At 40.3% G+C, this 14,960-nt stretch overlaps 1 protein-coding gene across 3 annotated transcripts in view; it reads left to right on the top strand.

Annotated features, from left to right (window-relative positions):
• Positions 1–14,960, top strand: part of TTC3 (tetratricopeptide repeat domain 3) — a 60,661-nt gene extending 45,701 nt beyond the window's left edge. For all 3 annotated transcript variants that reach the window (XM_083500162.1, XM_083500161.1, XM_083500163.1), the window contains 11 exons: positions 1,079–1,218; positions 2,632–2,700; positions 3,490–3,586; positions 4,673–4,773; positions 5,996–6,083; positions 6,402–6,506; positions 7,594–8,024; positions 8,972–9,089; positions 9,613–9,849; positions 11,528–11,614; positions 13,239–14,960. In XM_083500162.1, coding sequence (XP_083356288.1) covers positions 1,079–1,218; positions 2,632–2,700; positions 3,490–3,586; positions 4,673–4,773; positions 5,996–6,083; positions 6,402–6,506; positions 7,594–8,024; positions 8,972–9,089; positions 9,613–9,849; positions 11,528–11,614; positions 13,239–13,346 — 1,581 coding nt within the window. In that variant the 3' untranslated portion in view covers positions 13,347–14,960. The remainder of the gene's footprint in view (positions 1–1,078; positions 1,219–2,631; positions 2,701–3,489; positions 3,587–4,672; positions 4,774–5,995; positions 6,084–6,401; positions 6,507–7,593; positions 8,025–8,971; positions 9,090–9,612; positions 9,850–11,527; positions 11,615–13,238) is intronic.

Below are 14,960 nucleotides of genomic sequence, written 5' to 3'. Positions count from 1 at the left end.
TAAATCCCATTGAGTTTAAGGGAATGTACTTCTGAATAGACATATACGGACTGCACTGAACAAAGGCAGATGATGACCCACTTAATAATAATATTATTATTATTATTATTATTATTATTTATACCCCGCCCATCTGGCTGGGTTTCCCCAGCCACTCTGGGCGGCTTCCAACAAAATATTAAAATACAATAGTCCTTCAGATATTAAAAGCTTCCCTAAACAGGGCTGCCTTCAAATGTCTTCTAAAAGTGTGGTAGTTGTTTTTTCCTTTGACATCTGTTGGGAGGGTGTTCCACAGGGCGGGTGCCACTACCGAGAAGGCCCTCTGCCTGGTTCCCTGTAACCTCACTTCTCACAGTGAGGGAACTGGCAGAAGGCCCTCGGAGCTGGACCTCAGTGTCCTGGCATAACGATGGGGGGTGGAGACGCTTCTTCAGGTATACTGCAGCACATCCACAAGTATAAGATTTCAGAGGAAACAGCTTATGGTAGCTGCATAAAAACATTTGCAGAACAGTGCTGGTGGCTGTTTTTCTTCCACTTACTTATCTTTGGATCAAAAGTATCACATGGAAGTGCCTTCCACTAAAAACAATGGGATATGTGTCCCTGTTATGGCTGTGGTTTGTACAGTCCCGTGGCTTGCTCAGTATACTATGTTAGTATTCTTAGTGGCATTTGCTCCCCGCCCCCCAAAGTAGAATCTCCCCCGGTATTCGAAATGGAGTGACTAAATGCTTTTTGCTACACAGAATGAATAACATGCTTTGGAAGGAAAAGTCAAAGGTGCAGGTACACAAAATGCTTAATACACTTAAGAGAGGGGTCTTCAGTCCTTTGTGTTCAGGATAATGGCTAGACTTCACAACCACATCCTTCTCTCCCTTTGCATATATTGACTATAAAATATGTTTGTGTTTTTTTTAACATTTAAACAAGTTTCACATAACCGAAACAATAATAAAAATGCACTAATCAGACAGACGGAGCAATGGTACAACCAGATGACAAAAGAAATATATTGTTGGACTTGGGAGCTAAGTTTCTGTCTTTGACTACCACCTCCCATATTTTATAGCTCACTAGAAAAGAGCTGGATTGGTTCCATCAAGATGCAGAAACAGAAATGAAAAGATGGCAACAGGAGAAGAAGGAAAATCAAGAAGGATTAAAAGTGGGAAAGAATAAAATAAGGAAGCTAACAGAAACCAATGAAGGGTAAGTTTTTCCTAAAAGTGAAAGCTGGTTTGCGGGAGAGGGTCATGCAGGGAAGAGGTTATGCAAGTGATTACATTTTTGCACATCTAAACTTGTATCAATAATACTACTCACACTTAATTCTGCTTATTACAATGCTTGCACTTAACTGACCACATTTACATGTTGTGTTAAACCACAGTTTACCATAACATACGCAAGCAGGGGTGAGCTGCAACGAGCCTCCGGTTTGCACACTCCTAACTCTACTCTTGCATGGCGAAGCAAAGGAGTTTGGAAGCTTTTCCTTCTGCCTTTGACTAACTATGGCTTGACTGACAAATTGTGGCCAACATTGGCTGTGGCAATTTTAAAACAGACCAGTTACAAACGTGTTTCTGGAGCTGCCTTGATTTAAACTAAGGTTAACCACAGTTTATCCAGGTTCAGATGAGACTGGAAGCTGTGGGTAACTAAAAACAGAAGCAAATGCTTCCTAGTGCCTTCTCTCTGGCATGAGTAGAATGAGGAAGCACAGAAACAGTGTATTCTTCAGCAAACCCTTGTTTAGTGAGGCATGTGAATACTGATGTTGGAACATTATGGGACTATATGGATACTTTGTGAAGATGTGGTGTAACCCTGCTATCTCCACAATACTCGAACTTGCTGCTTGTTGATTCATGACTTTACATCAGTCTGGTCTTTCTGCTATTCATCTATCGGTGTATTTTATATCAGTACCTGAAGTTTAATTAGACATTGATTAATTTGGCTAATTTCAGTGCCATTATTTGGAAAGCTGAGTGAGAGTTGTCATACTGTAGTTCTAGAGTGCTTGCTTTTAAGTCATTTTCTAGTCAGAACATTTTAAGGCCTGCTCCTTATATTATGACTTGTCTTGGCAAAGCGTAGCAGTGATTCAGGCTGCCTACCCATGAATTGCTTTCTCTTTGAGACTCTGCCCTGGTCTCTGTCTTCCCTTCTATTATAAGATTTATATTACAGCTCTTGATGCAGAAAACATTGGGTTGTATCTAGTTCTGCCATTGCAGGAGCAGAACAGACTTCCATGTGCGCAATGCGACTTTCACTTCCTCTCCTCTCTCCCGCATGCCATCAAAACCAGCTCCAAAAGGATTGAAGTACTACTACACTTCAGAGTAGTTTTTTGGGAGTGCACAGCCAGCTGCAGAGACAGTGGAGGAAGGAAAGTCTTTCAGTGTGAGGGAAAGTTTGTTTGCACAGCATTGGATACAACCATATTCCATCTTTTAAAAAGTAGTTTGGGGTGAAAAGGAAAACGGGCTTCTAACAAAATGAAGGTCTGAGTACGGTTAATGTAGTTAGCTAATTTTGTTTTGAATGAGTATTTATTTACTTATTTTGACGTGAGCCTTCTTTTTCCTATAACCTGCCTGTATAACGAAACAGGTACATGAGAAACATTGATGAGAAGGATAAGCAGTACAAACTACATTTGGATGAATTCATTGAGATCAGGTAAGCTTAAATTTGCTTTGCTAAGCAGTTTTTAATTGGACACTATAAGTTCTCTCAAAAGGCTATGGTAGTGTTAGGAGTATGTTGCTCTGTCCGAATGCTCAGAATTTATTCAAGCTGTGAAAGGCATGCCAGGTGGGACGACTGTGGGCCAAGGTGTGTCCCTGTTAAATATTGCACAAGGAAATAATAAAGCATAAGAATCATATTAAGCTATTATGTTTGAATAGTCACAATTAAACAGGTTGAGAAAGGCTGCCTTAGAGGGTTGAAAAATGAAGTTTTAGGACTTAGAGAAACCATTGAAATATGTAGCAGTAATATTTTAAAAGAAAATGTACTTGTTTGATTGAACTGAAATGTAAGCCTGTATTAACAACCTTCACCATAGCGGCACTCTGGTTGTGGAACACCCTCCTCTGAGGCATGACTGGTGTTGACTCTCTTTTTGTTTTGGTGCCAGCTTAAAACTCTGTTATTTACCCAAACACTTGGAAATGGTTAAAGTGTATATTGAGCTTTGAAGTTTTGTAGGTGCTGCTATGTAGTTTTCAGATTGATAATGGCTGTAATTTTTATTGCCCTTGTTTTCTGGTTTATGGATGATGTCCGACTAACCCATCAGTCAACCCACTGAAATCGATAGACTTAAGTCCATCAATTTCAATGGACCTGCCATATGACTAACTTCAGTTCAGTGAGTTAAAAGTTAGTTGAATATAGTGCATTGTGTTTAATTGAAATCTCTGTATAAAAATAAATAAGTAACCTTCTGAATTTACTCCCTAGTAATAAATTTGAAAATGAAAAAGTAAAAAGGGAGGAGCTTATAAAGAAAAGACGGGAGGACCACCAGGAGTGTGTTGCACGAGCTATTGCAGCTGAGGTAAAAACGTGCTGGGTTGCAACCTTGCTTTCTTGTACTTCCCACAAATTCCTGCCCACTTTCGATTGCCATTAGAAGATTGCTGTAACGCTTCATCCTTGCCTAGAAATTTCCCACTTAAAGAACTACCGTATTATTCCGTGTATTGGACGAGGTCTTTTTTGTTTACTAAAATAACATGTAAAAAAACTGGGGTCGTCCAATACACGGATAGTGGCATTGGTGGTTGGCGGGAGTGCAGCTTCTCCTGATGCTGCTGCGCAAGGGAAACACTCTCTGGATCGTTTCCCGCGTGCAGCGGCATTGGGGAAAGTTGCCCTCCCGCCAACTGGCTGGCTGTGGGAGCACAATTTCCCCAGATGCCTCTGTGCACAGGAAACAATCTAGGGAGTGTTTCCTGGCTGCAGCTGCATGGGGAGGGGGGAAGGCTCAACAACTTTGGGCCATCTCCCCTCATTTTCTTAAAATTCAGTCCCCCAAAATAGGGGGGTGTCTTATACATGGAGGCTTCTTATAGATGTAAAAGTACGGTAATACTGTGACTGTTCTGAAAGACTCCAGTTTTGCTGTATAACCAGTGGTGCTCAGAATTTTGCATGTGGGCAATAGTGTTTTGTATTCCCCACTGTAGTGTTTCTGCCACGTACCTAGAAGTGACTGGTTTTTTGTTGTTTTTTAAGGATAACGATATAATTGCCTTCAAATATTTCGTGTCCCTTTTATGATTTTTAATTTCCTCCTTTTTGCTGTTTTATTGGCTTGCCGCAATAAATTCCATGACCTCAATATTATCTGGATTCATTCGTATCATTGCTAATCGTATTAGGCTGCCAGATGAATAGGATGCCTTTGCAGTCAAATAAATGAATTTTAAACTCAGAGCATAAGATTGTTTTTAATGTTGAGGAACATAACAATAACCTAGTAGGAAGGACACAGCCAGTAGCTGGGACAGTGAAGCTACCCCATTAAACATGACAGTATTTCAGGCAGGTGAATGAATGGAAATGTTTAGAATTGGTTATACCAGAAGTAATGTCCCATTAGATTTTTTTAAATCTAAACTCAGTTAATTTTATTTTTTAGGTTTCTGTGCTTGAAAACTGGAAGGACACCGAATTATATAAATTAGGCAAAATAGCAACAGATGCGGAAACTTATCTTAAGTATCTGAAGTTCATGACAAGGTATGGCTTTGAATATGAGTATGCCACAAACGAAGCATTTAAATAAGATTGCTTGAAAGTTCTCTCAGAATTACCACCAGTACTTCATCTTTTCTTTCACTAAAACGAGTACAGTGAAACCTCGGGTTGTGAACATGATCTGTGTGGGAGGCACGTTTGCAACCCACAGCGCTACGCCTGCACATGCGCGGGTCGCGATTTGGCGCTTCTGTGCATGCGCAAAGCACAATTTAGCCGTTTTGTGCATGCACGAGCGCTGAAACCTAAAAGTAACCCATTGCGGTACTTCTGGGTTCGGCGCAGTGCGCAACCCGAAATCGCGTAACCTGAAGCGCCTGTAACCCAAGGTACCATGTATTGTGTAAAAAAGTAACGTATTGAACTTTTTGGGTTCTATGTTGGGACCATATTTGACTTTGATCCACTATATTGGTACATATTATATTAGTTCACCCAATCCTACATATGATAATGGGAGTTTCTGGAGAAGAAAGACAAAGTTGCAGTAACCCAAGTTACAAGGAAATGATATAAAAATAAGGATTCTTTAAATACGGGCTATACATGTAAGCTTATGTATTTTTGGAAAATTACAAATAAATTCTCCAAGCACCAGCCATTGAATAAAAAATAGCTAAGTTCTCCAAACAATAGAGATAAAATAATTGATATGATCTCCAGGATTATATATTGCTTTGTGCTTCTTCAGAATCAAATTGGAATTCTCTCTCTCATACATATATATATGTTACAGCTTGAAGAATTCACGTTGTGTATTGTACACTATACAATTTTATGGACAGTTAATGTTTAAATAATAATAATTTCATTCCCACTTGGGACCCTGTGACTTTGTCTTTCAGTACTTATATTTGGAGACTCCCTCTGTGTTTTGCTATTGTCTAGAGAAAGCCATTCTTTGAAGCCTCTGGTTAAAAGACTGGAGAAAAACTGGAGGCCACATACTTTAAAATGTTACAAACTCTAGTACTTCAGATGAGTCTGGGTTACAGTGTTCACTCCAGGTGCTGGAATATATATCTGGAATATCGACTACTGCTGTCCAGGCTAGACAGTAAAAATCAAATCGTTTCTCTGGATTAAAACATTAGAATGTCATTTTGGGGTAGCATTATTTTTCTTGAAAGTCCTTCTTAATCTCAAACTATCACCATGGCATAGAACTAACTAAAATTTTGTGTCTCTCTCTCTCCCCCCCCAGCCACTCTTCAGTACCCCAGTTGAAGTTACAAATTAATTCTTGGGAGTCCTTTATTTCTAATACCAAAGACGAAATTAGGAAAGCAGAGGTATGTCTATTATATTAATTATTGTAAAGATACAGGTTTTAATAGCTTTCTCTTTTCAATAGAAGTGAATTAACTTCTTTTGCAGATTTCTGTATACAGAATAATATGTATCAATTTCTCCCTAGGAAGGACTTTATAACTTTTTTTCCTTTTTAAAAATGTGCCCTATTTACATAAGAATATAGAAGAGGTCAAACTAGTGTTTCTGTAGAATCCTATCTGAAGCCACTGGAAGTTTAGCTGAGCGGTAAGAAGAGTTGTTTAGCTAGGGAAACATTACTGCTCACTTCAAATATCTCCCCTCTGTTCTTTTTGCAGAGGCAGTTTGATGAGAGAATTTACATGGTGAAAAATGGTGCCTTTCTGGATAGTATCTCCAAAGTGGAAATTGCAGAACTTCAACCTCCGAGTGTCCTCTCATCCGTAAGTCTTTGTTAACTGTTTTGTGTTGAAAGCCAGTGCACCGTGAAATTCACATTATAGATTGGATGCATCTAAAATATGAAGTAACATTATATCTAGCTCACATAATGAAAAATACGTTGTAGCACCTCCATCTTGCTCATGCGAGCTTTCCAGTGCATTGATGTGTACCAAAACAATTCATGTGGCGAGGGGTGGAGGAGACACAGTGGCTTCCCGAAGTTGCATTTCCTGGGGTGAGGTGCAGCCTCAAAGATCCGGTTTCTTGAGACCCCAACACTATTTGGAAGAGCAGAGGGTGGTGAAGAGAGTCAAGAAGCCCCTTCCCATCTTCCTCCTTTCGGATCTTCAGCCCACCTGCCACAGTTCAGCAGCACCTTCATTGAAGAGCCCAGGGATGTTGAAGTAGGAAAAGGGTTATGGTGTTGATTCATTCTGAAGGGAGTGAAAGGCACTCTGACAGAAAATCGTAAGGCAGTGCTCTGCTTATAATTTTGGTGCCTATGGGATAATGTGACAAGAGCAGATTGCACCTTTAAAATCTTACTTTTCCAAAAACCCAATGGTGTTGCAGTGCCCACCTGGGTAAAGCAGATGAAGCTGAAACTGTATCTTTTTGTCTTAATTTTTAATGGGCAATTTGACTGTGAAGACTTTATAGGGAAATTTTTAATGTTTGATGTTTTATTATGTTTTTATATCCGTTGGAAGCTGCCCAGAATGGCTGGGGCAAAAATAATACAGTGGTACCTTGGTTTTTGAACGTCTCAGAAGTCGAACGTTTTGGTTTTCTAACGCCAAAAACCCGGAAGTGAATGCTTCCATTTTCGAATGCACCTCGGAAGTCAAACGGCTTCCGCTGAGTGTCTCAATTTTCTCAATTAAATTTGCAGACTGCCCTTTGTGCCTCGGTTTTCGAACGTTTTGGAAGTCGGAACGGTCTTCTGTAATGGATTACATTCGAAAACCGAGGTACCACTGTAATAATAATAATAATAAAGCCACCCTGGAAGTAGCAGAAGCTTGAATTCTTTAGAATGCTTGAAAATATTCCTCGCCTTATTTGGGCTGTTCTTTTTTCCCTCAGGTAACACATGAGAGGCCTCCTATTAATGATCCAGCCATTGTAATGTATTCAGCTGCAGCTCCGCACCTGCCCTCTAATTTGTTTGCTACCTTTTCAAGTTCTGACGATGATAATCCTCTGCACTCCATAGTTAACAAGCATATGGGAAATAAAATATCCAAGAAAGATTCTAAGTACTCTCTTGCAAATAAAGGCTTGGAAGAAGTGCCTCCTGACTGCAGAGATATGGCACTTTCTGATTACATATGCCTACCCCAGTCACCAGGACTCTCTAGAAGATCTATCCAGGACACCCAGCTGCAACACAGCAGCCAAGAAGAGCCAGCAGCAGCAGGACTGGACCATGCTAATGCTATAAGTAGGCCAGCGCTGCCACAACTATATGAAGACGTCATTGATCAACTCATAATTATATTTCCTCACCTTACAAGGTATTTCCCATTGGTTAAACCGATTCCTTACAGTTCTGCTGGAGACTACCTCTTGGTGTATGTTTTTTCCCTTCCTAGTTCAAGCTGCTACCTTGTCCCTGCTTTTCAATGTTGTAATCCTGGCACATAACCATCTAAAAAGATAACGTGGCAGAGCAATGCACATTTGCTTGCTTCTGACTGCACTTTTTCTAGGTTAAACAAGAGCTTGTAGAAAAATGGCAGCTGCCCTTCTTGCCATTAGCATGAGCACTATCTGACAACAGCAGACACACCTGTTCTTTGTGGTCCTTCATCATGGTCTTTGTCTTGATACAGGCAAACTCCAGACTTGGCAGCAGTGCCTTATCATCCATATAGCTATGCATTGGCATCAACAGAAGAGTAGTCCCCAGTTATTTTTACTTTGCTTTCCACTGGTTGGTGTAAGTTGAGCAGAGTCTTGCTTCAGGATACTGATAAGATTCAGTTTCTCAATGACCCTATTGCTCAAATATTTTCAGTCCTATAGGGCTTGATGCTGACCATTTGTTGTGTTGAGTGTTTCGCTTGCATACATTTTCCTGAAGCAGTTTTAAGGAAATTAAGTGTTCTTCCAAAATGCCATTTGACTGTATAGTAACCTTTTGAACTTGTAGTGGAACCCTGACCTTCTATTTCCTAAACACTGTCGGAAGCAAAATTGCCAGGTTGCTTTTGGATAGAGATGAATTGGTAGCTGGATATTGGCTCCATATTTGTAAAAGAATATGTTGTTAGAGAGTCAGATATTCGAGTCAGATATTCCAGGGGGCTAACATGCACCTAAGCTTTCTGCAAGCCATCCAGAGATCTATGTTGTTAGCTGACCAGTATAGATATCGGGGGGGGGGGGGGGAGGCTGTTTGTGACATTGCTGTGTATTCACACTGCTAACAAATGTATAACTTTTCTTCCTCCTGCTGCAGATCAGATATTGGAAATTTCATCGAAGAAGTCCAAGTCAAGAATAGAAACAAATGGAGCACAGCTGAACTCCTAAACAGGGTAACAGAATCTATTTTGGATCGTCCAAGCAAGAAAAAGGTAAGTTGCCAGAAATGTTTGAAATGCTGAAAACACAAATTATGGTAATATATATATATAATGTGTGTGTGTCAGGGCATGGGGTCTCTGTGGTACAAGTTAGTTCAGGTTCCTGCTCTTTGTCTAGGTTACGAAATAGAGGAGCTGCATCTATGGAAGTCCTTGCCTTGGACTGATCCACAGCTAGGTCAGATTGGAGAACCAGTTTTGGCCAAAGCGACCACAGCCAGACATCGGATCAGTAGCAGTTCGAGGGTGGAGACCAGGGGTGTGAGTTGCAAATGGTCTGCTAGGATGGGAGAACTGAGTATAGGGCTGTAGGAAGCTGCCTTATACAGTTGCTCAGTCTAGCTCAGTATTGAAAACACCGATTGGCAGCTGTTGCCTAGGATTTCATCCAAGGCCTCTCCACCAACTACCTGGAGATGCTGGGACTTTTTGCATGTGAAGCATGAGCTCGATCACTGAGCTACAACCCTGGTATTTTCTTAAGATATTACCAGATTTCATTATCTCTCTTTAGGTTCTCCCTTCTTCGGGGAAAATAGAAGCGGCATCTTCCACCACTTCTGGAGGGAGCAGAAATCAGACTCAAAAATTGCTGAAGGCGCCAGGACGAAGCGTGTCTAACCTCTCCAAGTCAAAACTTGCTAATGAAAAAACAAAGAAGACGACTCTCCCACCTCCATCAAGTCACACGCCTTGGAAGACTGTTGGAGAAACATCAAAATCAAAGTGGAAGAAATCAAGTGATGCCGCTGTAGGTCTTTGTATCATTGTCAATGTTAACCGTAAAAACAATGAATAATTTTATATGCGTAGTTAGGCAACATTTGCTTTTAACTAGGTTGTATCCATTGCTGCTGTTCTCCTTGTGCAGCAGACTTCTTCTTGTGCAACAGAATGTTCTCCTTTCCACCTACAGATCTTCAAAATCTGGGGGATTCAGTTTTTGGGAGCAAGATGGGAGAGGAGATGAAGGGGAAGTTCTGCTGCCTGGAGTGGAACTCTGTTCATGTAGCAATGAATAGAACCCTCTGGTCCCGCCCCCGTCCCGCCCCCATCTCTAGCATAGCATAGGTTTAAAAGCAAGCATTTAGCCTTTAACTTTGTAGAAGACACTTGAGAAGTGCCAGAGAGAGTGAGTTGGTAAAAAGATCTATTTTCTTGAAAATCCAAAAACTTTTCTTCTCTCCCAAATATGGTACCCTTGGCTTTTAGAATACTGAAATTAAACCTTCCTCAAAAGGTACATAGAAATCTTCTCATGTCCTGAGCTCTCAGGGAAAACCTTTTGGCATGTTAGCTCCTCGTCAATCTTACATTATTTTGTAAACTTCCTGTTTGGCGGCTGAATCCAACGCTGCAGTTCTGCTGGTGTAAGGGACTTTACCCTGCAAGCCCCCAGAATTAGTTCTGGAGGGTTGGGAGGACCCACAAGAGCAGATTTTTGTGGGGGGGGGGCACTCAGGGAGAGGAAATGGAAGTTTCATTGTGCCAGCTTAAGTCCACTGACACAGCATTGGAATCAACCCTCAAAGATTATCATTATCCCAAATGACTTGCTTCACAAATGGAAGTTCATTTTAAAATGTCAGCAATGAATTGTCAGGGGTCAGCAAACCTTTTCAGCAGGGGGCCGGTCCACTGTCCCTCAGACCTTGTGGGGGGCCAGACTATTTTTTTGGGGGGGGACGAATTCCTCTGCCCCACAAATAACTCAGAGATGCATTTTAAATAAAAGGACACATTCTACTCGTGTAAAAACACGCTGATTCCTGGACCATCTGCAGGCCAGATTTAGAAGGCAATTGGGCCGGATCCGGCCCCCGAGCCTTAGTTTGCCTACCCATGAATTGGATCCAAAGGTGCCCTTCTGTGAACAAAAGGATAATTTTTTTATTGAAAGGCGCTTGGATCCAGTAGAAGCTTCTCACCAGAGAATTTCTAACTCTGGAGTAGATTTTCAGGTAGTTGCTGGGGAGTCAAGTGCACCCTGTTGCTGAACAGGAATTTGCTCACAGAACTTGGGATCTAGTTATACATCCAACTTCTCGACTCTAAAACAGGCTGGTTTTTTGTGTTCTCTTCCCAAATTAAGGTTGGAGACAGCCTGTGTCTGTAAAGTGGTTCAAAATGATTATATCTGAATAGTAAATGTAAGCTGCTAAACTGGCCAGTTTGGAACCTATCATATGCTGAGTCAAATAATTGTTCTGTCTATCTCTCCCCCCCCCCCCCCGTATTTGGTGCTCTTTCTGACAGCAGTTATTTGGGGTCTGGGACAGAAACCTTCATTCTTCCACCTTTAAGAGGAGATCCTTGGGACTTGCAAGGCACATGTTCCGGCTATGGGAATTAGTCATTCTCTGTGCAGTAGGAAAACAGTAGCTTTGTAACTAGTTTTGAAATTATTATAAATGCATTTGTTTCTATAGGATAATGATCCCTGTGTAATATGTCACGATGAACTGACTACCGAAATGTTGCATGTGCTAGACTGTGGACACAGATTTCACAAAGTGGTAAGTGGAACCATAAATCCAGCAAGGTAACTTGTATTAGTTCTGTTGCTCGTGTCTTTGTAAATTTGTAGATTGCCCTCCAAAGGCTGCACACACAGGCACTCCTAACATTTTGTCTAAATAAGTGTGTTTGCTGTGGTGTAAACCACTGAGCCTAGGGCTTGCCGATCAGAAGGTCGGCGGTTCGATTCCCTTGCAACAGGGTGAGCTCCCATTGCTTGGTCCCTGCTCCTGCCCACCTAGCAGTTCGAAAGCACGTCAAAGTGTAAGTAGATAAATAGGTACCGCTCCAGCAGGAAGGTAAACGGCATTGCCATGCGCTGCTCTGGTTTCGCCAGAAGCGGCTTAGTCATGCTGGCCACATGACCTGGAAGCTGTACACTGGCTCCCTCAGCCAATAAAGCGAGATGAGTGCCACAACCCCAGAGTCATTTGTGACTGGACTTGACTGTCAGGGGTCCTTTACCTTTTTATGGATGTCTATGGCTGCTGCTTGCTATTGGAAGGATTGTATTATGGGCATTGGCTCTTAGTTGGCCAAAATTATGGGATTACATTTCAGAAAACAAAAAGGCTAAACAGAAAAATAAGGTTTTACTTTGGAATTTACTTTTCAGTGACTGAAAATCCCAATCCTAGAGCATGTAAATAGGAATACCAAGTTCACATTGAGGCAGTGAAGCTCAAGCCATCCTCAGTCCTGGATATGCTAGAGAAGCAACACCTCTATAACATACACTTGTGGTTGTAGTGGCATGTGTTCTAAACACCATACTTTCAGGGGATTGAAATGGGCCACTCATGTAACTTTTTGCTACTTTATGTATGTGTATCTCAACATACAGAAACTTACAATCACGTGAACATGTCCGTGAAGCGCCACAATATGGCTTAGGACAAAATGCTCTAGAAATTAAGAATTGCCCAGGTTGCCTATTCAGTACATTAAGACTGTCTACAACTACTAGTAACATTATTACTAGTATTAATAGCAATTGCTATGCTGATTTGCAAGCACTTTGAGTGGTTTGATTGCAACATTCTTAAATATCAGCAATAGAGAAGGTAAATATTTTAGTTGAAATTGCATGTTCCAATTTTTTTTATTTGCTGTTGCAGTTGGTGGGCTTTGGTGTATACCTTTAGTAGAAAACTTTAATAGAGCCGTCTTTAATATTGTCTGACAATAAGTGGGAGCTTTCATTAGAATTCCGAGTTGCCTTCCGCTTCCAACATTTACAGAAAGACTAATGTGTAAATGTCATACATTGATGTAATCTGCCGAAAAGCCAATGATCAGTATTGAATTCTTTAATTAGTTGGCAGCCCTTCTAATTAAATTGTCAGCCTTTTAGCATAGGTCGTTCACTAGTGATTATTAGAAAATGTTTGAATTCAAAGCCTAGTTGCAGAAGTTTGGATTTAACTGAAGTCAGGTCTTTTTTATATGCACCATAATGTTTCAAAGTTACGCTTAAGGTGCTACCACTTGTCTTCCTTTCATAGCATGAATCTAGAGTGCTCAGAACTGTAGAAAAATGTCATTTTAAAAAAATGGTGCCCAACCCCCATAGCCCTACTTTTTAAATGAAAGGTTTTTGAATTCTTGCTTTTTTTCATACAGTGTATTGGTCCATGGATTAAGGAGCACAGCACATGCCCAACCTGTCGTCGTCATGTTTTGTTACCTGAAGATTATCCTGAGCTTCCTGGCCGAAACAGAACAACTTAGATGCTACATACAGATTAGCAAGAATATGTGATTCACATCATACAGAATCATGATGATAAAGGTGTGGAGTCATCATCAGTTTATAGAGTATCGTATGTTACATACAATAAACAATTCATCTGAAATACTTTTAAGCAATGATGCAGTTAGAAATTCTGCTATTTTATTCAATTGTTTCTATTGTATTGGCATTAGTAATCTGGTTCATAGACATAAGCAATGAATACCTTGGTTGCATTGCAGCAAAACAGAAAGTTAGCAGCCTTCAAAATTTGCCTAACAAATGTTTATCCCCTTAACACATGAATATGTATATTTAAGGAGGAAGTATCTGTTTCTGTTTCTAGCTTCTGTGGATCCAAATGTTGTGACGCTTGTGAATTCAGGAGGCTGGTTAAGAGTGGGCAGTACTGTTCAGCGAATTAAAAGCTTGGTACTGGTTCTAAGAGAGGTTTTTTTAATTTCCAGATGAGAGCAGAACAGGCTGAAAATTCCAGGTGTAGACTCATAAGCACTTTGTTTTTTTTAGTATTCAGTGCTTTCAAAAACAAGTTAGTAATCTGCCCTTCAAAAATAATTCTTGGCTAATATTTGGCTTCAAAGATAAACTAAAATTTGGAATACTGAATCCAGAGAACCATGTTTGAAAGATGCCTAGACATGCTTGTGGAAGAGAAAGCAAACTTGTGTAACGCTTTGTGAGAGAGGCTGACCCTGTAACAGTCCTCATCTTCCTGCTTGTGAAAAAGAAAGATCAGCTCTGAATTTAGTTTATTTTCTCATACTACATTCTAGCATTTGCAAACCACCTGTGAGTAGGTTTCCTTAAAATTTGCATACAAAGTCCATAATAGTTTCCTTCAAAGTGAGCAAATAAACTAGCTTGTTCGGTTGTTGTAAGGAATTAGCTTTAAAATTTTTTAAAAAAATAAATAGCCACACTTATTTTATATTGGTATAGCCTCACTGTTCTTAATTAGCCACAAATAAATTCATGTGAATATCAACGCTTTTAAAATTAAGGTTGTGTATTAACTATTTTAAATTACATCAGGAACTGTCTTCCCACATTTCCAAATTGAATGTCTGGGTACAAAATATAAAACAATGACTTTGCTCTACTCAACCGCGGAGAAAGCTCCTCATGAAGCAGGAATGCACCATTTTCCTCTCCCCCCCTCTTGGCAAATAAACACCAAATTGTTGCAGAAAAGCAACTCTTGTCAAGGAATGCAAGCCCTTGGCCATAGTTTTGGGCTATTTAGATGAATAATGGGCTGCCTTTACTGATAATGAAATATTAAGAGGGATTTGTACTGACAAGATGCTTGTAAGTTGATTGCTGAAAATGCCCTGTAATTTAACAAAAAGGCTGTTTGGGAATTCCAACCCTAGACCATGGATCTCTTTTGTGTCACTCCTTCTGATTCAAAATGTTGCATTTAAATGTTTGATTCATAATTGAAGACCTTCTATACGGTGTCTAGATGCTGAGTATTTGCTCATTTTACCTGCATTCAGAATACAGTACTGAAATAGCCGCATACTTTCAAAGCAAAACTGTGTAATCACATTTATTACAGCCTCTGAACCAATAAAAATGAACAATATCAA

Source organism: Podarcis liolepis, assembly GCF_965112155.1.
Source record: "Podarcis liolepis genome assembly, chromosome: 4".
Classification (NCBI taxonomy): Eukaryota; Metazoa; Chordata; class Lepidosauria; order Squamata; family Lacertidae; genus Podarcis; species Podarcis liolepis.
Note: the sequence above shows the minus strand (reverse complement) of the source record. Positions and strands in the feature narration are given on the sequence as shown.